General features: G+C 34.4%; 1 protein-coding gene across 2 annotated transcripts in view; it reads right to left on the reverse strand.

Annotated features, from left to right (window-relative positions):
* Window positions 1-19,409, reverse strand: part of LOC123536427 (caspase-6-like) — a 29,166-nt gene extending 9,757 nt beyond the window's left edge. Inside the window, exons 1-2 of one of the 2 annotated variants that reach the window (XM_045319613.2) lie at window positions 6,184-6,678; window positions 3,815-4,298 (exon numbers count right to left, since the gene is read on the reverse strand). In XM_045319613.2, the coding sequence (XP_045175548.1) occupies window positions 3,815-4,262 (448 nt within the window). In that variant the 5' untranslated portion in view covers window positions 4,263-4,298; window positions 6,184-6,678. Of the gene's footprint in view, window positions 1-3,814; window positions 4,299-6,183; window positions 6,679-18,916 lie in introns of those variants that run through there. The other variant, XM_053527555.1, reaches the window with a different exon arrangement.
* Between the last annotated feature and the right edge of the window lie 3,630 nt (window positions 19,410-23,039).

The following is a 23,039-nucleotide window of genomic DNA, read 5'->3' on the forward strand; positions in this document are numbered from 1 at the left end:
TCAGTACTTTAGATATATACATTGTACATTATGTAACCTATTGTACATTGTAATTTTTACGCCAAAATGTCGGTAACGCAACGTCATCTTTTATGACGTCATATATTCATGACGTTGTTTATTTAAGAAATAATAAGTTCCTAAACGTGGTTTATCGTAGAATAACCCATGTTTTGAGTTCTTATGCGTAAGAATATATCACGAAGGCCGTAGGCCTGAGTGACATATTGTTTCGCATGAGAACGAAAAACTCGGGTTATTCTACGATAAATCACACTTGGGAACTTTATATTTCGATTCTAACACGACATACTAGTATGAACAGTGTAAGAAAAAATGGTAACTATTTTTTACGACCGTGCTACGCACCTGAATAGGATGACGTCATTGCACGCGAGTGGTTTATTGCAGAATAACCCGGGATAGATTTTGCTCTACATGTATGTAGGTGATTCTCTGGTCGTGTTAGAATTAACAAATAATCAAGGCCTTCGAGTTGTTTATCGTCTAGTTTACCACGGTTCAGAGTTCAGATGCGTAGGAATTGAACCACGAGGGCGTTAGCCCGAGTGGTTAAATGCTGAAGCATCTGAACGATGAACCGTGGTAAATTAGACGATAAATAACAAGAAGGCATTGATTGTTTTCATTCTGACATGCTCATTGATATATTTTAATAGATATTATACTGGACTTCATTTACGCGAGGAGTAATGTATCGGACGTCACCCGGCTTTTTGACGTCATAATTGACGTCATAATGCTCTCTTACCGGTCCGCGCGTCAACCGTTGTTTATTGCAGAATATATAGAGCTTGATTTCCTTCTTTGTTTAACTGGAAATCAAACCGAGTCATGTTAAAATTCATATTCTAACACGACTAGCAAATAAGATGTCGTTTGAAGATTGTTTCTATTTTTAGCTCTGGCGGCCCTTATGTGCAAAAAAAGCGGAACAATTTGAACAACTTTGGTAGAGGATCATCCAAGGGACATTCATCAAAATATATTCAGTGGCTTTTGAGGAGATGTCTTTTAAACACAGTTGTTGACGACAGACGGACGCACGGACGGACGCACAACGGACGACGGACACAGCGTGATCACTATAGCTCACCCTGAGCTAAAACATTTTGCATATTCATTTTAATATTGTTTCTTCATTACAGTAACTGTGGTGATTTTATATTTCCCTGAAGCGTTTCATAAAATACTAAAATATATTTTAATTTTTAATATATATTATACCCTATAGTAATGGATTCTTCGATGTAACTTACATAAAATACGTTACCAAAATATCAAATCTTCTTTGTATTCTTGCCAACTCTATTAAAATGAAATTTTAGAGCTTAAGAAGTAGTTTTTATCCTTATATAAATTAAATTGTAAATATGTAACATCATCTTCATCTTACGTTACAAAATTATATGAACAATAAACTCAATATAATAATCAATATATTTTATAGAAAATGTATTACACATTAATCTTATTGAATATAAAAGGTAAGGGTAGATTTCGCGGAGGCACAGAGCACCCCAAACATAGCCGTAGAGCTGATATATATAAGTTGCATTTAAAGATTCAAAATAAATTAATATTTATAAGACAAAAGTATTTCTGTAAGATTTGTACATAGCAATTTATCAAACCAATGAGTTATGATGTAATGAATGATGAAAAAATTACGGTATTTTACTTCACTATTGCACAAAATGTCACATTGGTCAATGCTTTTGTTTAATGTTTAAAGTTGTACATGAACTGTTAATTTTCCAGAAATACACCTAATTATTTGGCATGAATAAAATTGTATTGTCACAAATATATGCTTTCATAACCTTCATTATGATATATATGACATTTATTTGTCATAAGAAATAAAAAAAGATGCATATATATTAATATGGGCCCTTCTTAGAAGTAGCAGAAGTAACAACTATGACTATTTTATTTCCCTTTTACGTTCAATAATTTATGGACAAAAGAAAATTCATAAGTATAAAGAAGTATCCATAGTTACAAATCCAAGCATTTACATTTACTGATATGAAATACATTCCCAGTGTGTAATAAATAAATAGCTCATCTATTTTAAACAATTAAAACTTAACAAATGTTGTAAACTGTCGAAGTGAAATATCAAAAAAAATCTAACAGATAATTACAGAATGATTTGTTAACAGAAGAGTGCTTGAAATACATGTAAATCTCATCAAATATAAATTTATAGATATATACTTGTTTATACTAAAAGTTAAAGAATGAACAGTGAAACCAAGCTTTTCAGTAATAACATGCATTATTCCTTAAATTTAGTCTTGTTGTAAGATATGTTACCAAATTACATATGGTTTGTTTACATTTATAAACTAGTTGTCTGTCCACAGGACACTGGCGCCTCCACTTCCTGCCACTGTACCTGGTTTCAAGACTCTAGATGAAATATGTTTTCAAATATATGCAACACAAACGTTAAAGTACTTTATGTGTCTTTTTTTACCAAGCCAATGACCATAACTCAGATCTTGCTTAGTGAAATTGCAAACGGAACACCAGATGTGCACATGATGTATAAAAAAATCCTCTAAATTTCAAGTCTTTAGGGTCAATGGCCCTCTTGTTTTTTATTTGTATATTTATTTTACTGTGTCGACCTCAGAATGTGTAATCATTAGAGATAACCTGAGAGAAGTCCAACCAATAGTGCTAAGATCACCTTTGGTCCATCAAATTCATGAGAAGTTGTTTAAAGACTTTTCTATTTCAGCTCTCAATTTGACTGGCAGCCCCTACCTTCCGTCAAGCGAAAATATTTCAATAAATTTGACATCCACCCAAAGTTCGTTCATACGGAGTTTTCATGAAAAGTATTTTAATTATTTTTCTTTTCTACTTTTAGCTCTGGTAGTCCCTAATAAGCCAAACCGTATGAACAAATAGAGAGAGGTATATTCAATGATGCTGTTGAACAAGTTTAGTGAAGATTATAAACATAAGAAAAAAACCGTTAAAGGGTTTTTCAATTTTAGCCATTGTGGCCCCTATAAAAACAAATTTCGAAGAGGACAATACAGGACTGCTACAGACCGCATTAGATGAAGGTCCATTAAATGGTTCATGAGAATAAGTCTTTGAAAGGGTTTGTTATTTTCTGTTTTTTGGCCCTTAGAGGGGCTAAGCAAAACCATTTGAGAGATGCTACAGACCAAGTTTTGTGGATATCCGTGCTTCATGTGAATATGTTGTTTAAAGGTTCTCACTATTTTTAGTTCTGGTGGCCCCTAAAATTGGCCAGCAATGCCAAGCAGAACTATTTGAACAAATATAAGAGTGGACCATACCATATAAGATTGCTTCAGACCAAATTTGATAAAGTTCCATCAAGCAGTACATGAAAAGAAGTCGTTCAATTGGTTTTCTATTCTTAAGTCTGCCGATCCCTTAAAGGAGCCAAGCAAAACCATTTAAACTAACTTGAAAGCATACAAAGATGCTACAGACCACGTTTGGTGATGATCCATCTAGTGGTTTATGGGAAGAAGTCGTTTAAAGAAGTTTCTTTCTATTACTAGCTCTGGTGGGCCCTAAAAGCATAACCAATTGAACAAACTTAAGAGAGGTTCATGTAAGGAAGCAACAGACCAAGTTTAGTGCTCTTCTGACCCGTAGTTTCACATAAGATATTTAAGAAAAGAGAGTTGACAGAGGACTCCGAATTTTCCACTTACACTAATAGTTTTTCCTTTTTAGTTAATAAAAAAAAGAAAGAAATGCATTTTTCCCAAGGAAGTAGCATGAATATAAATACCTTCAGGAAGGACCGGATTTGACCGACATGCTTGCAAAATCAGAATTCTTGGTTTTCCTTCCAGAGACCGGCATTTTTCGTCACTTAGTGCCTTTATTATTTCGGACAATTTGACCTCCTCACCATCGCTAAATCTGATATACTGCTCCCCTCCGACCTCACTACCATGCGAGCTCATGACCAATAAGAAACACTCTGAATTTTCATGATTTGTGTTCTGAATCTTGCAAGTTATACAGCCGCAATTTGGTGGTGCTTTCTCCGCAGAGTGGATCCATTCTGACTTTTTAAGATCTCTGTCTTGGCCGTGATTTAACCACTTAAATTTGAGCTTTGTGCAGAAAGCTCTTTGCAGATTGTCATCATCTTTAGACGCGCCTTTACGTTCTTTGAACTTAGATCCCCCCACTGCCTTTTCATTCACTATGATGACAGCCTGGCCTCGCATTTTGAAACAGCTATGTTCTATGTCCCTTTTTAATTTCTGTAAAACAACAAACATATTGAAATTACAGCAAAGATTAATATCTTGATATTCTTGGGATTTCTTTCATATAATAGAAGCCAAATATGTGTGTAATGCCGTCATTTATCAAAGACAATCTCTCTGAATTTCCTCACTCAAATCTCAATTTTAAAAAAAAATGTCTGGTTTCAATTCACAGTTTTGGGTCAGTTTTTTTTTAATTTGATTCATAATCTGGCGTTAGTTCAACCAATTGAATAATATCCTCAAGCTATGTTCTATGTCCCTTTTTAATTTCTGTAAAACAACAAACATATTGAAATTACAGCAAAGATTAATATCTTGAAATTCTTGGGATTTCTTTCATATAATAGAAGCCAAATATGTGTGTAATGCAGTCATTTATCAAAGGCAATCTCTCTGAAATTCCTCATTCAAATCTCAATTTAAAAAAATGTCTGGTTTCAATTCACAGTTTTGGGTCAGTTTTTTTTTTAATTTGATTCATAATCTGGCGTTAGTTCAACCAATTGAATAATATCCTCAAATTTTGAGAAAACAATATGCTGGTTTCGCTTGCAATTACTCTTCCATACTTTATATCACACAATATCTTATAAAAACCTCAGTTTTTACAAAAACAATATTAGATATTGCCATATGTTTAAACACGAATATCTTACATTCTTAACAACTGTGACCACCCTCATTAATTACTGTAGTACTTTGAAAAGGTAGTGTAAATTTCCCATAATTTTTCTGGATTATTCTGTTGTTTTTTAACAACAATATAAGTACAATGTATTTAACACACATAACTTTTGTCCATTTTGTTGGTCTCTTTTCTCGTATAGATCACTCATAGTTGTCGTAGATGATTCCTTATGATGTATTTCTACCGATTCTATGTTATTATTCAAAAGTGAAACCCATATTTTCTCCAGTGAAACAGAGAAAACATATTGATCCGGTGGCCGGTGGTAATTTACTTGGTTCCTTCGACACAGCAATTTCGTGATCGGTTTCTTGTTGTGGTTAAAAGTTTGAATTTTTGACTTGACAATATTGAATTCTAATATGATCTGCATGTTTTCTATTGTTGTTTTCTTTTTCACAATGTCACTTTTTTCTACTGCGACAATGTAAGAAACTGATCCACTCAGGATAATACCCGATATCCATTTTGGTGTTTTCACAATGTTCATTTATACAAACTTTGTCTCAAACTTTGAAACTTCTCTTTCTCTTTTAAGTTATGGTATTGCTTACTGTCTGACTGTTTTGAATCTACTTTTGAACTTAAGTGGTACTATCAAAACATTTAAAAGTACCTATACCTATGAAACCATTATATATTATCTCCGTTGTCCAAATACTAGACACCCGAAATGTTTACCCTACATATACTATACATACGTACAGGTTTGCTACCATACTGCCTTAAATTAATAACAAATTTTCCAACTGACACAATATCGCTAGTAATCGCTAGTAATTTTAAACTAGATCAAATTCACACTAGATCAAATATATCACCTTAGCCAAACCCTCCCATTTACATATAGTTTTTCGATTCACCTTTCAACATAGGACCCTGCTATAAAAGCATGAGCCTTCTGTTTTTTCTTTGTTGTTCTTATTTTTTTTCATAGAGAAATGTCTGATTTTAAAACTTCCGGAATATCAGTAAACGAATCTGACATTGTTGCGGAAGCCATTTTGTAAATAATGTCTGAGTTGCTAAGAGCAGCGCCGCTTGATTTCGGTAGGCATGGTTAACTTTTCGCTGTCGTAAGATCAATTTCCGCACACACTGCACATTCTAAGTCAATGCAACTTATTCATTAATTTAAGTGTCTATTATTTCTGCACTTTGTAAATTTCATAGTTTTCTCAAACTTACTTGATAAAACGCTCTTGCATTTGCTCAAATGTGTAATAATTTCACACGTTGCCTTTACCAAGGACGTTTTAAGCTGCAAATTATAAAACCCATGCATTTCCTTTTATTTTCAAACCGCAATTCATATTTTAAATTAACGCATGCATTAACATAACCGTCGGATAATATCGCATTTTATGAATCTCTTTCTTTTTCTTAACTTCTTTCATAAAAAAGACATACGTTTACTAAAATTTCTGATAGTATTGCAGTTCCCGGTATCTCTTTTCATTTTAATGAAAGGTACACATGCAGTCTGAAGTTGCTGAAGTCGCTTTCAATCACAAGTTATGAAAACAAACATGCATCTATTAAAATCTCGGATTACTCTAAAGTTTATTTTATTTCTTAAACTGCAATTTAATCTACCTGAAATTTACTTCCGCATACATAATATTTTTCTCTTTTTTTTACGTTGTTACACAGAAACATATACCGGTACACTCAGACTTTCCGTTCCATCGTCCATTGCGATAACACTGAAGCCAACTCGTAGCAAAGTATCACAAACTAATATCAGTGGCTTTTTCGGAATCAAAATACACTGGCAATTCTGAAGGTACTAACAGTTTCTTTGCCCCATTTCCATTTTGCACCCCCCCCCCCCCCCCCCCCCCCCACCACCACCCTGCACAAGCAGAGCATGTAATGGTGTTAATAATTTCGAAAATAACTTTGTAATCCACACAAATTCCAATTGATTTATCATTTTTTACTATCAGCACGATTGGCGCAGCCCACTCTGAGAACTGAATCGGTGTGATCGTTCCTTCATTTTATAGCCTCTAAAGTTACTTTTCTATTCCTTCTTCTGTGCATACGGCTCTGGTCTGTCTTTATGACAATTTGGCTTTTCGCGTTTTTATCAGCATAGAATTTTGCATGGTACACTAGTAACTTTGCTAAGTCCTTCTTAGAACTCTTCCGGATGTTTATCCAAAACCATTTCTACATCTTTATCTGCAGATCTCACTGGAAATATTTCATCCCAATTTAACTGTATCTGCTCAAGCCAGTTTTCGCCAAACAAATTTGGACCCTCATTGTCCACTACTATCACGCGTATTATGTACTGTCCTTGTACTTCACGCACACTAACATTTTGCCTAGGATTTTTAGGTATTCCACGTAATAAGTTTTCAACTTAGTTCTTTGACTTTTCAAGGTTCCGAATACATTTTCCGTGGTGTGTTGCCTCTCTTTGTAACACACAAACTCCTTATATGGACAATGGCATAGGAGTGATAACACAGCTTCTTTGGTGTGAATAGGTTTAGGACTTGCTCATTATGACTAACATTTCTTCCTGCGTTGTGTTCTCTCTGTCTATTTTGCATGTCTTTATGCACATTGTCACCTCTGGCACTAGCACTTTTATGTTGGTCCTCAGCACTTCAAGCAGCCAGCTCCATGTTCGTTCTCGAATTACGAATGTACCTGTTATAACTTATAGAACTCGTCTTTATCATATGAAAGCATGCACACATGCACACAGCTGGTCATAATGCTCCTAGATGTATAAACGCATACTTTCTATTCATAGTATGTTTCAATATTTCATATTACTGCATAACATATATATGACATGTTGTATGCGAAATAAATCTATCTATCAGCTGATAGGCTATCCTGAAAGATTTACAATAGAAACTACCACATGTACAAAGCCGCTTAACCAGAACATGTATTGTCACATGCGGATACGATCTCCATTAAATCCGACAAAAACATTTTAGAATATGTCAGAATATATAACAAAACAACATTATCGAGTGTCCACACCGCAGTCCCCATTCTGCAAGCCGAAATTTTTGTCCGCCCCTGTTTCAGGTGTAATTGACCGCTACGATAACGAATGGAAAATTGGTGTACAGAAAACTAAAGAACTCTTACCTCTGAAGAAAAACAAATCCAGTTGAAACAGCAAGTAAAATAGATATTCTGTTCAGTTCAAGGTCTAGAGTAACTCTATAGTATTTCTTCAGTGAAGCAAGATTGACTAGTTCCCGGCTTATAATGGTCGTTAAGAATGAGCAGGGCGAAAGCATTTGAACTGTAAAATGTAAAGTGTAAAGTATGAAGTAGGAACCGTGAAGATTAAAAATTAAAGTGTTAACTTATTAAAATAAAGGGTGAATTGTAAAACATGACCTATGAAGTGTGACCTATTAAGTATGAGTTGTGAAGTGTATGAACTGTCACACTTTACATTTTATACTTTATAGGTCACACTTCATACGTTTACATTGTTATAAGATAATCAAAGCGTGTATTTCTAATGCATAAATCTCCACTCTGCATCCACTTTAGTCTAAAGTATCTTCTTGCATAAATACTCATAGCATACATATATCTCGATTTAGGCTTACAAACATTTGTCATCGTGTGCAAAGCTTTATTCGTGTATCTATTATTCTATAACAAAATACAATGTGGCATCAAGTAATATAATAATAATAATAACAAGAGTTGTCCGTAAGACAGATCGCTCGACTTTTCTCAGTGTTTCGCTCTGAATTAGAGTGTTGCCAGTAAATTCTTTTAAGAACTTTAACCAAAAACAAAAATGTGTTAAAAAGGGGAGTAACTCCGCCTAGTCTGTCAAAATTCAATCAGACTTATGGGGATTGTTTCTCCTGGTGTAGACTTTGATAGTTAATAACTTTTTTTTTATTTTTAAGTCAAAAGCTTTGATAGTAACAGAGATATTTGACTTTATCAAAAACTTTAACCAAAAAAATGAGTTAAAAAGAGACATAACTCTGTCAAAATTTAAATCAGAGTTATGGGGATTGTTTCTCTTGGTGAAGACTATGATAGTAAATAACTATTTTAATGTTTCAGTCAAAAGCTTTGATAGTAACAGAGCTATCTGACTTTATCAAAGCTTTAACAAAAATATCTAAGTTTAAAAGGGACTGAACTCTGTCAAATTTTAAATCATAGCTATGGGGAGGGTTTCTCTTGGTGTATACTTTGATAGAAAATAACTGTTTTAAGTAAAAAAACTTTGATAGTAACAGATATATCTGACTCTATCAAAACCTATAGCCAAAAAGTTCTAAGTTATAAAAGGGGCATAATTCTGTCAAAATTCAAGTCCGAGTTATGGGGATTATTTCTTCTGGTGTAGTAATTGATAGTAAATATCTATTTTAAGTTTCAAGTCAAGAGCTTTGATAGAAACAGAGATGTTTGACTTTATCAAGTGCAATATCTCTACTTTTTCTTCGAAAAATCGAGCTAAAATTAATGAGGAGGAGTCGAAGACGATAATCATTATAATTATCATTGCTAGATAATGATGATGATGATGATGATGATGAAGCAATGATGATGATGATGATGATTATTACGACGACGAAACCGTATATGCAGAGCCCGAAACTAAGTGTATCGTGAAAAATGTTTTATAAACGTGCAACCAAAGTGCGAAGTTGTGCATTAAAAAGATCATACAAAAAGCAACAACAACAATTAAACAAATTTGCGGACTTTTCATTCAGTTAAACATATAAACCGGCGGTACCATTTTCGGATACATATTTGTTAATCACTTCAGAATGTGAAATGGTCAAATCAGGAAGAGCGGGGACAGAGACCATACTGGTGCGTTGTTTGTTTTTCTGTAAAATCAAACAAAGAAATACTCCTCGCAAATAATCGGCTAACATAAATGTATTTACATTCACGTATCAAGCAGAACTTTCATAAACTTTTTATATCATTTTACGTATTACAATTTACCTGCTGAAGTTTTCCTTCAATCATCTTTCTGAGTGGTAGATGGAAAGACATATTGATAAATAAATTAATAAAAACTAACAATTAATTATGACGTTGTGTAAGTCAGTTACTTACCTCTTAGATCGGTGTCCATAAATTAAAAATACCCGCTGTCGTGCGGTAACTCAAGCGCACGAGCGTGGGTTTTTTCAATTCAAGAACACCTCCTTCTCGGTTAGTAACCTATACGTAACAGTCACATAATAAGAACATTGAAAACATGATACAGTCGTAAAATTGGAAGAAGAAAACGCGGTAAAATAACTACCCGGGAACTGGAGACAAAAATAGTTTGCAGACGATGGAAAACGTGAATAATTTCATGCATATAGACTTTTGGCTACAGTCAAGGAGTAATAAAATGGTAAAACATTTCCGTGTGAAACATTTGTTTGTTCAATTTACGTCCCTAGATGTTAAAAATCTAAGCACGGAGGAGGCAAAGGTCATTTGATTCAAGTTCGTTGCCATAGTCATTTTGTAAGAACAGTTTTCGCCTGGAAATTCTGACTTAAAGGCACTGACCTCCAGATCTTGCTAAAACAATAATCTTTCTCTCAAATTGAAGTTTGGTCATACTATGATCATCTGAATAGGAATTTTTGTTTCTTAAATATTTTAAAATTTTAAATCAAGTAAAAAAAGATTACCACGTCGGGAATCGAACCCCGGACAGCCGCAGCAGGAAAGACATTAGCGCTGAAGTAGAGAATACTTCAAATGACTTCAAAATATAGATATTTATAATTGAGACAGTTTACCTGGAGTAAAAGCGTGACAAACGCTTTTCGATTTTCATCGTAAAAAGTAGTAAAAACAGCAAATTCTCATGCGTTTCCGTAACAAAACGTTTGTCAGTAATTAAGTTTTAAAGCCTTCTTAAGAACTATAGCATTTTTTTCAAGATATCTAAAAAAAAATTTTTTTTTTGTTGTTGAACGATCTGGAGGCCAGTCGCTTTAAACCCGAGGCACAGTTATTTGTGGTCCAAAATATTCATAAAAAACAGTCAGTCAGGACTCTTTTTTTATTTTTTATGCTCCCTGAAAGAATGGGTGGGTGGGAGAGGGGGGCATATAGTCGCCACCTTGTTCGTCCGTCCGTCTGTCTGTTCGTCTGTCACACTTCTTGTCCGACATCTAAAAAATTGTTGAAGGTATCAGGTTGTATCTTTGTCGCGTTATCACCATCGTACTGTCGCGTTATCATTATCGCGCTATCGCTTTCCGGTGCGCATGTGCATCCGCAAAATTAGAAATTATGCTTTTAGAACTATACAGCTCCCGCTCTCGCGATAGGACGATATGCAGATTCGAACGCGGGTCCTCGTGTGTGAAAATCATGATTTTATTGATGATTCTGCTAAAGCTACAGCTGCTAGTTAGCCAAAAGCAACATAATTAACCATTCATTTCGTATACCTTTTCAGCTATCAGCAACTTAAAGAGACATTTACAGAAAATGAATTTAAGGAGGCAACGTGTGTTGGATGTAGGCTGTGCAGATATAATTTGACTGTATTTCTCATTCCTGTAAAATCATAAATAAAATTTCTGAGTAAAGGGGTATTAACTCTATCACTTTTGGTTGTAAACCGCTCTACTTTTTATTTTGACATGACTGTGAAAATCGAAAATGAAATGCTATCTGTTTTTGCAGAAAATGGCCAGACTTTGATGCATTAAAATGAAATGTGTGCTGTGCAAACTGCAAAAAAATATTCTTCGAAAATTTACGATGCTTCGATTTCAGTGCGGTTATGCGTCTTATGAAATTCAACATCGATAACTTGAGCTTTACAAGACATGCATTTGCTTCAATTTTCAGGGTAGAAATAAAAGCCATCATATTTGCGAAAATATTCATCATCATATTTGTGAAAACATTCATGTCAGACAAAAAGAAACGCTCTGATCATGGTACATTAGGAAAATCAGACCACACATAAACATGGAGTATAAACACACCTTACACATACGTTTGTAAAAAAAATACATTATCATATTCGTTAAATTATATACTTGTGCTATAATTTATCAACTGATGTCTCAAATTGTTTGAGCTTCTAAATAATATACAATACACTTTTAAAGTTCAGAGGACTTATAAAAAATATTATAATACCTATGTAAATTCTGTAAAAAATCGGCTTGCATTTCACAATTAAATATGAACAGGCAGAAAAAAAAAATCCATTTTGTATCTTTTTAATTCCGTATTGTTGCGGGACTACCTTCATTAATAAGCATGACCTGACACAGTTCTATAAATAGCGCACACAAAACTTCACTTAGTTCCATTTTAATATCGATAAACATTGAAGATTTCGTGCAAGCACAAAGGAAGAGGTATATAATAAAAGGGTCATTATAACAGCAGCTAGATCTGGGATTTTGTATGCGGCTCTCGTGGATTTTGCAAGGTCGGACCACACTCGGCGCTTGCTCGCCTTGTGAGATCCGATCTGGCAAAACTCCACTCAAGCCGAATACAGCATCCCAGATCGAGCTAACCCTATTAGATATTCACAATTATAGTCACTTATCTAGTTTTCTCTTTTGTCTGTATATAGCTTGCATTTCAGAACGAAATGAAATTCGTCCTCGGCCTCAAGATCACAAACATTCAACATAACCAGCTGGAATGATACTAACCATTAATAACGAACTTAAAATCTCTGTTCTTTTATGACATATTTTTCTTTTCATGTTGACCAGAGCGGGTTCTCTTGACGGATATCACTACAATGAGTATCATTGTGTTACAAAATGAACTTACTTTATTCAAACACCAAGATACTATAAAAAATAAAAGTAAAGTGAAAATGTTTAGAAATATAAACGATTCAGCCGACCGAATGTGCAAGAATGAATTTAGAAACAGCTTGTGACAAAATGAAATAAAAATTAAAAGACCTATACCACAAGGTTCTTGTTACCTTTCCTGAAATGAAGATAACAGGACAAAAACTTGGTTTGTGATCGTCAGTGTAAAACTATTGAAACATCATTCTCTGAAACTAATTGTAAGATGTTGTCTACCTCAGAATTAGTCCATTTTTGCAAAAGCAATTTTATTATAAAAAGACTGAATTAATTATGTATAATGAATATACACGACCGGTAGATAGTTGACACCAAGGGAATGAATCATGTCAAACGTAAGTGTTAGACAGAAATAATATTAGCTGTGTATATATACTTGCACCAACTACTGATCTTTGTCAAAGAAACAAATTATAGCGCCGGTTTGTCAATTCGCGCATTTTCAGTTTCATCGGCTAGGTCTTTAAATATTAGCGGTTCTATCAGCCTATGTACAATACAGGGTGCATTCTTCAATTTTTTTTTCATTTGTGTCTCGGTTTGCAACACGGCCTGCAGCATTGGTAAGTATTTTAAGGAAGTTCATCTCGGTGTCATTTTCAAAGTTATGATCATCAATAACTTGACACAATTCATCAGTCAGCCACGAACCTTTTGACTTATCTCGTTTGGACCTTTTTCCTGCAGCACTCGGATAAACAATCAGAAAATTCTTTGGGATAAAACACAGGGGCTGTCCAGAGTTATCTTCCTCAACATCTGGATCGCTTTCTTCACCTGACGAAGAATCATCCGGTCCTTCTTGATCCGCGTCGGCTGTAGCATTGTTAGTGTTTTCAGACTGATCTCCCTGGCCTAATTCATTTCCGGTCTCTGGCTGTGCATCGTTTCCGTCTGCTGAATTTGTCTTAGTGCCATTGATATCCCATATACAATTGTACAAATTTGAATTGATAATGTGTAAATGTAATTTCATTGAATATTTCGTACATGTCTGTGAATGGCTGTTGGCTTAAGGTTCTAATAGAAATCACAATTTTAACATCAGTGACATGTTTCTGCCGCCATGCACTTAAAGATACACCACAGAATATATAATTGTATACTTTTTTATTTTCATGAAAAAAAAGAGAGTGACATATATTAGGCCTAGACAATGTGCTTTTGTCTAAACAGTTCATTGAATGAATGTAGTTTGTTTGTTTGTTTTGGGTTTAACGCCGTTTTTCAACAGTATTTCAGTCATGTAACGGTGGGCAGTTAACCTAACCAGTATTCCTGGATTCTGTACCCGTACAAACCTGTTCTCCGCAAGTAACTGCCAACTTCCCCACATGAATCCGAGGAGGAGGACTAATGATTTCAGACACAATGTCGTTTATCAAATAGTCACGGAGAACATAAGCCCCGCCCGAGGATCGAACTCGCGACCGTAGTATTACGCAACTGATGTGATATATAATACACTTGTTTCTACAGGGTAAGACAGTTCTTTATCTATGTTTTAAAAAACATATACTGAAAAGATTGGCTAAATATGTTTGCAGACGAAGTTGTGAAAACACATTAATTCAAAGAGGGCCTAAACTGTCCATCTGTCATCTTACAATATACAAAATATAGCTGTATTTTAGCAGTTTTATATAAGAATAATTTTCACAAAGTCCATGTGGAAGGAAAACTAGGTTGAAGTGGGTCTTAAACCATATAATTAACATGTTAAATATCAATAATAATCATCCAAATATCCGTGTTGCACGGACTTTGCTGTTGGCATTAAGACTAATGTAGTTCATCTGTAGATCATTGGACTTGCAACCCTGGGGTAATGGTTTGTTTTCATTGTTGCACAGTCCATGAATCATTGTACTTCAACTGGCCTTACTAAGTATGCAATCAGTTCCTCAAAAATCGATGAAAAGGCTTTTCATTGTGTCGTCATGGGAAACATGTGTGTGAGGCATTGGGCCAATTCGTTTCACTTTTGCGACGTACGCCGTTTCGCCGCGTACAACCGGCTAGGCATTCGTTTGGCTTGCCAGCACTGCCCGGGTCTATCCGGCGTACGCCGATGTGCGCCGGTCTTGCGAGATAGGCAAAGCAGCAAATCATATATTTTCGCGATATAGATTTGGGTAAACACTTGAAAATTTGGGTAAGTACCAGTAAATGTAGAAACATACTGCAAGAACTATTTGCTAACTTATTTGGAACAGGCAACAACAGAAAATCATAATGAATTAGATTTTTTTTCTTTTGTATTTGCAGCTCTCATGGCCGGCGTACGCCGAAACGTTCCTTTTATGAATAAACCGGCGAGATTTTTTCTTGCCAGCCACGTGACCGGCGTGCCCCGGGTTGAGTGAAACGAATTGGCCCATTAAGATAATCCATCAATTAATGCATATAAAAGTTATGGAGCAGAAACAATTTTACTTGACCTTTAATAGTGGCCTTGACACTTGACCTACATACATGTCATGTACGTGCATAATCCACATATTGCCCTCTATAAACATTGAAAGTTTTATGAACCTAGCTTGAACACTTTTTAGTTATCGCAGGATACAGATTTGCAGAAACAAATTTTTACTTGACCTTGAACTGTGACCTTGACATTAAACCGACATTGTTTCATCATGGGGAACATTGTGTGTAGCATTAAGATAATCCATCGGTGCATTTAAAGTTATGAAGCAGAAACAATTATGACTTGACCTTCAATAGTGACCTTTGCCTATACCAAATTTTATGAACCTAGCTTGAATACCTTTTGACTAAACGCAGGATCCAGATTTGCGGACAGACGGACGGACGTATGGACGGAAGAAGGGCATTCCTATAGTCCCCTCCGGTGTTCCATCGGTAGGGGACTAGTTAAGATGGACAAAGAAGAACACTTTATTTGTACTCACAATGTTTTGCACTGAAACTTCGAAACCATGGTCATCTCGGTCAGGTGAAGAATAATATGTGGCTATTAATGAACTATTAATTATTAGACTGGGCTTAATATACTGTGGTTTTACGTGCTAGTGTTGAAATAAAGAGATTGCTTCCTGTGACATCGGCTAATGTCTTTAACCGACAACCCGGGTTTGACACAGCATCAATGTTCATCGGCAAAGAAAACGTTCTGAACATTGTATAAAAGCTATGCGACAAAGAAAATATCAGTGAAGACAACTGTACGTCTGTCACCTATCACATATACGATAAGAAGGCGGATATCGCTTATGCATGAGATAAGAAATGTTTTATCTAAAAATAATTCAAGATTTCATCCATATACTTTTCATGTCAATACTGAACATTCGCTATTTTCGAAACCCGACCCTAGTTTGTTTGGTGGCAAAGTATTTTTTTAGTACAAATATTTTTTACAGTTGCTTCGTATGGTTCCGTCTGGTGTGTAAGTGCGTTTGATACAACCGTTATTCAAATTTTTCCAATTAAAACCGTGTAATTTTTGCCGATTATAATTATGTAGATACATTTAATATGTAAACGTACACAGATATAGTCCTGTCTGCAACAATCGTAACAATCAGATCACTTCTGCCTTTATGCTTAGCATTGTATTATACAGAAATACCCGATGTTTTACGATCATTGATGCCTTCCCTTTCTACAAGTTCGAAAAAAAAACTGTTTTGCCACATTCGACCCCAGGCCAAGTTTTGTCAATCATGTGCTAGCTACACTCTTGATTTCGTCCAAACTCTTATATAAAAGAGGTTCAAAATCGGGGCAAAACTTGTTACTTATCAGTAATCCCTATAGAACAGAAACGTTGTTTGGGTTTACCGCTGTATTACCTTGCTTCTGGCTTTGTTGAACATCCGTCAAGCAGTTCAGTAAGAATAGTATAAAGCTTCTTCCGTTTTATACTTATTATTTTCATTGTTTATTAAACAAATAATCAAGGCCTTCGAGTTGTTTATCGTCTGATTTACCACGGTTCAGAGTTCAGATGCGTAGGAATTGAACCACGAGGGCATTAGCCCGAGTGGTTAAATACTGAAGCATCTGAACGATCAACCGTGGTAAATTAGACGATAAATCACAAGAAGGCCCTGATTGTTTTCATTCTAACATGCTCATTGATATATTTTAATAAATATTATACTGGACTTCATTTACGTGAGGAATAATGTATCGGACGTCATGCGGCAATTTGACGTCATAATTGACGTCGTAATGTTCTCCTCCCGGTCCGCGCGTCAACCGTTGTTTATCGCAGAATATACAGAGCTTGATTTACTTCTTTGTTTAACTGGAAATCAAATCGAGCCATGTTAGAATTATCTATTTATTTTGTTGTGATGACCTCAGGATGTGTAACCATTTGAGCAACTCTGAGAGAAGTCCAACCAAGAAAGCTAAAGATCAAATATAGTTCACCAAGTTCATGAGAAGAAGCTGTTTGAAGACTTTTCTATTTCAGCTCTGGCAGCCCCTACCTTCCGTCAAGCGAAAATATTTGAGTACAATTAAGAAACGTACATCTAAGAATACTAAAAACAATCTTAGCGAAGACCTTTTCTACCTTTAGCTATTGTGGTTCCTATAAAAAGAACTGTCCTTAAGACAGACCGCTCGACTTTTCTTAGTGCTTGACACTGAATTTTTTGCCAGTAAAAACTTTATAAATCTTTAACCAAAAAATTCTAAGTCAAAATTCTAATCAGACTCATGGGCATTGTTTCTCCTGGTGTACACTTTGATAGTAAATAGCTGTTTTGATATTCAAGTCAAAAGCTTGATAGTAACAGGGATATTTGACTTTATTAAAAAATTCCACCAAAAATTTCAAAGTTAAAAAGCGGCATAACTTTGTCAAAATTCAATTCAGAGCAATAGGGATTATTTCTTCTTGTGAAAAATTTGATACTTAATAACTAATTTAAGTTTCAAGTCAATAGTAGTGATAGTAACAGAGATATTTGACTTTATCAAAAACTTTAACTAACGGCAACGGTTGCCGACGCCGACTCTGGGGCGGATGCAATAGCTCAACCTCAACTTTTTCTTAGAAAAGTCAAGCTAAAAAGGGGAAAAGCCCTTTCGAAGAGGACAGAACAGGTCTCCTACAGACCGGATTTCATGAAGTTCTGCTAAGTGGGTCATTGAAAGGATTTTTTTTCAATTTTTTAGTTCTATTGGCCCTAAAAGGCGCTAAGCAAAACCATTCAACAAACAAAAGGAAATACCTGACATGCTACAGAGCAAGTTTGGTGAAGATCAATCGAGCGGTTCATAAGGATTTTTCTATTAACTCTGATGACCTCTAAAGATTTCAAGCAAAAGCATTTGGTTTTAGTGATTCATGAGAAAAGGGTGTTAAAAGGTCCTTTCTGTTTTTATTTCTGTTTGGCCACTAAAATTGGTCAAGCAAAACAACGTAATAAATTTAAGGAAAGGCCATACAAGAATGCTACATACCGAAGTAGGCGATGAACTTTAAATTATTTGATACAGGTAGCCGTCGGTGTGCACACTGTCGGAATGTAATCTTTGGCCGTTTTTCTGTTTCACGTCTTTTTTTTGTTGTTGTTGTTGTTGTTTTGTTTTGTTTTGTATTTTTTTTTTTTTTTTTTTTTTTTTTTCATTTTCATGTTTTTCATGCTTATAATTTTGTATAAATACCCTAAAAGGGATTTGTTATTTTCTTAGTGCTAGAAAAAAAATATGAAACAGAAAAGATAGAATAAAGGAATAATGATAAGAATAATTTATACTTTTTCCAGTACAATGTATAAGTATTGAAACAAAGTCGAAAGTTCACTACAGTGGTGCGTTGGAAGAAGTCATTTGAAGGTTCTGTTTCTATTTCTAGCTCTGACGGCCACTACATAAAAGAAGCAAAGCGGTACCATTTGACAACCTTGAGAGAGGTACATGCAGCTACAGACCAAGTTTGGTGTCCTTCTGACCCGTGGTTACACAGAAGATGTTTAAGAAAATGGTGTTGACAGAGGACTTCGAATTTTCCCCCTATTAATAGTTTGCCCTTTACATATCAGTTAATAAAAAAAGAACAAATTCATTTTTCCTATAGTAAGTGAAATAAATATAAATACCTTCAGGAAGGTCATAATTTGACCGACATGCTTGCAGGATCAGAATTCTTGGTTTCCCTTCCAGAGACGGGCACTTTTCGTCACTTAGTGTGTTGATTATTTCGGACAGTGTGACTAAAGTTCCGTCACTAAATGCGATCTGCTGCTCCCCCTTGACTTCTCCACCATGTGAGCTTATGACCAGTATGAAGCAGTCGGAATCTTTATGACTTTCATTTCGAATCATGCAGGTAATGCAGTTGCAATTCGGTGGTGCTTCTTTCTCAGAGTGGATCCATTTTGACTTTGTAAGATCTCTGGCTTGACCTTGATTTAACCAGTTAAATTTTAGTTTTGTGCAGAAAGCTCTTTGCAAATTGTCTGCATCAATATCCGCGCCTTCACGTTTTTTAAATTTAGAATTCACGGGATTTTGGTTCACAATTATGACGGCATGGCCTCGCATTTTGAAAGTGCACCTGGCTCCACGTTACGTTTTCCAGTCTTAATTTCTGTAAAACAACAAACATGTGAAATTAATGTGCAGCAAATGGTTGATATCTTGAATAATGAACGGCATAACAATTGTCCTTCAGACTTTGGGCAAACAGTTTGGACTGTTGACCGGAAAGCCATGCAATAATAAAATGCATACAATTTTGTACTAGCTATGTTCTTGAATGACTATATAGACAGTCACGTTTAAATAATAGTATCTATATATAAGGCCGAAATGAAATAAAAATCTAAATCTAACCTATTCCATTATACGGTGTTCCGTTTGTACAATCGTGACTTTTTATTTAATACTAAACCGAGATGCACGATGGTACGATGACGAAAACGCGATGGCGCGATGGCACGATGATGAAACAACGATGGTACGATGGTGAAAACGCGATGACACGATGATGAAATCACGATGTGGCGATCATGGTACGATGATGAAATGTCGATGTAATATTGCGTTTTCATCATCGTACCATCGCGTTTTCACCATCGCACCATCGTGCCATCGCGTTTTCATCGTCGTACCATCGTGGTTTTACCAACGTATCATCGCGTTTTCACCATCGTACCATCGCGTTTTCACCATCGTACCATCGCGTTTTCACCATCGTGCCATCGCGTTATCATCATCGTACCATCGTGGTTTCAACATCGTGCCATCGCGTTTTCACCATCGTACCATCGCGTTTTCACCATCGTACCGTTGTTGTTTCATCATCGCGCCATCGCGTTTTCGTCATCATACCATCATGCATCGCGGTTTAGTATTAAATAAAAAGTCACGATTGTCCAAACGGAACACCGTAGTGTTCCAATTAAATAAAAACCAAAGAGAAATAACTTATATAGGAAAATTATTTTTAATTGTTTATTTCTGATATTATTTTATTTATAAATATTTTAGCAGTTATGATAGTATTCAACAAAGTCTCCACTTCAATTTGATGTAAAATATTCTAATTATACATTTTTCTTGGTTCCAATTTTGTTTTAAAAGGACCACCATAAACTAATTTGATCATACAGTAGAACCCTGCTAACGTGACCACATATGATTCTTTTAGAAATGGTCTTAACAGCGGAGTCGTGCTATTATCGTAATTTCCTTTACAAATGTTTGGAAACTTTTAATACTGTTAAGTGTAATCTAAAGTTCATGACTTAAATCAAAAATAAATAAACACAATTCAGATTGAAATGATATAGAACGTTTTGTAATTAAGATAGCATACACCTGATATTGAAATGGTAACTGGTGAAAAATTATTTTAGAATTATTTCTATTATACAAATATCTATGAAAGTACACTAATTAAGTTATTCTAAAGCGAGCGGAGAGTTGAAAGTACTATACTTTTTTATAAAAAAAAAAGATATACGCTGAAATACTGTATCATTACGAGATACAATGATAGCGAACGCATCTGAATCGTTTTTGAAATGAAAAATCCTGATTTGAAAAAAGTCACTGAAATATCAACTACAGGGTAATGAAAAAAATCCTTCTGTTTACCTGCATTTACTTTTATAGAAGGTTGCAATTTACAGTTATGTGATAATAGAAGAGATAATTTATAGTCGGTCAAATGTACCTGCTTGTTCAACAGCCTATTAAACGCAGATAAAATATGTAAGATAAGATAATAACTTTTTTTTCTGAAGGTTACATATTAAATGTACAAATACAAATATTATACAACTTATTTCCAGTATGGCCTTCAATTAAATTTCATTTGCATTCATATATCTACACAATCATACAGTCAATTTAAAATTAAACATTTATACTAAAATACACATATCAGAATTACTTAAATGCTACTCGACAAACACTCTCAAATAACAGAAATCTTAAATAAACATAACAGATTTATTCGTGAATAGATTTATTCGTGAATATATATGTCAGGAATACAAATATTACAAATTACAAATATCACATTATAAAAGCCAACATTATTACAACTCTTACATTCAATTATATCACAGAAATAGCTATATCTTATATCTCAGAATGATTTTAAAGAAAAATGGACTAGCTCTTTCATATAATAAATAAATTAGATTTTATCACAGGATAACCCATAAAGTATTTCTACTTATTTCCAATGGGGTCCTTGTGAAAAATTATCAAGGTACAAAATATTGGTTGTTTTGAATACAACATTGTTCTAAGAAAGACAACTCTTACTAGCTTAAATGAAAATCTAAATCAAGAGTTACATGTATTTGTCTATCAAAAAAATCCCTGAATATTACAAGTATCACAGTTATATTCAATTACGACATACATATCACAGAATAAATCAGGAAATATTGCACACATATTAATACAATGATATCATACAACTAATAAAAGATAAAATCTGATTTTTCAGCACTTTTCATATATTCAATGAGTTCCTTTTTGACTGCTTTTTTAAAAGTGTACTTGTTTTTTTTTAAATTTTTATGTTATTTTGAAGGCTATTCCAATCATTTATTGCTTGAAAATAAAAAGTAGTCGATGTTGAACTGTCAACCTGAGGTACATGAAAGCTGTTAACACTATGTCTACAATTATAAGAATGTTTCTTAGAGACAAGAGAGAAGTTATTGTGCAAATATGCTGGACAACTATTATTAAAAATTTTATGAACATGAATGAGCCTTAGTTGTTTGGCTCTATTTTCAATATTAAGCCATCCAATTTTACAAAAATCTGACACTTTCAAAGACCTCTTATAATCATAACCACAGATAAACCAGATAACTTTGTTTTGAGTCACTTGTAATCTATTTTTTCAACTGTTTTGAAATACCACTATACCAAGATGAAGAGGCATAGTCAAAATGACACTGTATTAAAGAATAACATAAAGTCATTCTCATATCCATGTTTAAACAGTTACTTTGCCTATATAAAAATTCAGTTTAGAATTTACTTTTTTAACAATGTTAATTGTAGATGTAGCGGTAAGATCATTGTCTAATACACTTCCAAGATATTTAACGGATTTTTGTGATTCTATGGTATGACCATTACAAAATACATTGAATTTGTCAACCTTTGCTAGTTTTCTTTTAGAACCAAACAAGATACATTCAGTTTTGCAAAGATACAGAGATAATTTGTTGTCAACTAACCATTTACTACAGTTTTGAAGCTCTCTTCCTAGAACATTTTCAATTACCTCTGGATCTTTATGAGTAAATAGGATAGCATTATCATCTGCATATAAAGTTAATTTGCACTTATTACTAACACTAATACTCATATCGTGACACAGCTTAGAAAAGTAAAGGACCCAATATGCTTCCTTGTGGAACACTGCATGAAATATTCATAAAATCTGACCTAGAATTATTCACATTGACTGTTTTTTACGTCCGGACAAATAAGAATGAAACCACTCAACTGACTCCACACCCATTTCTTCTAATTTGTCACAAAGAATTATATAGTCCACCGTGTCAAAAGCTTTCTGGAGATCCAACATGATAATATACACAAATTATAACAGTTTTATTCTATTTTATTTATTTCAGTCTCTTCCATTTACAAACTTCAAATATATACAAATAAATAAACATCACAGCATTAAAAACACATGTAAATGGCCATTCAATTTTAGAATTATAAGAGACATACCCG

Source organism: Mercenaria mercenaria, chromosome 17 (genome assembly GCF_021730395.1).
Source record: "Mercenaria mercenaria strain notata chromosome 17, MADL_Memer_1, whole genome shotgun sequence".
NCBI classification, from domain to species: Eukaryota; Metazoa; Mollusca; class Bivalvia; order Venerida; family Veneridae; genus Mercenaria; species Mercenaria mercenaria.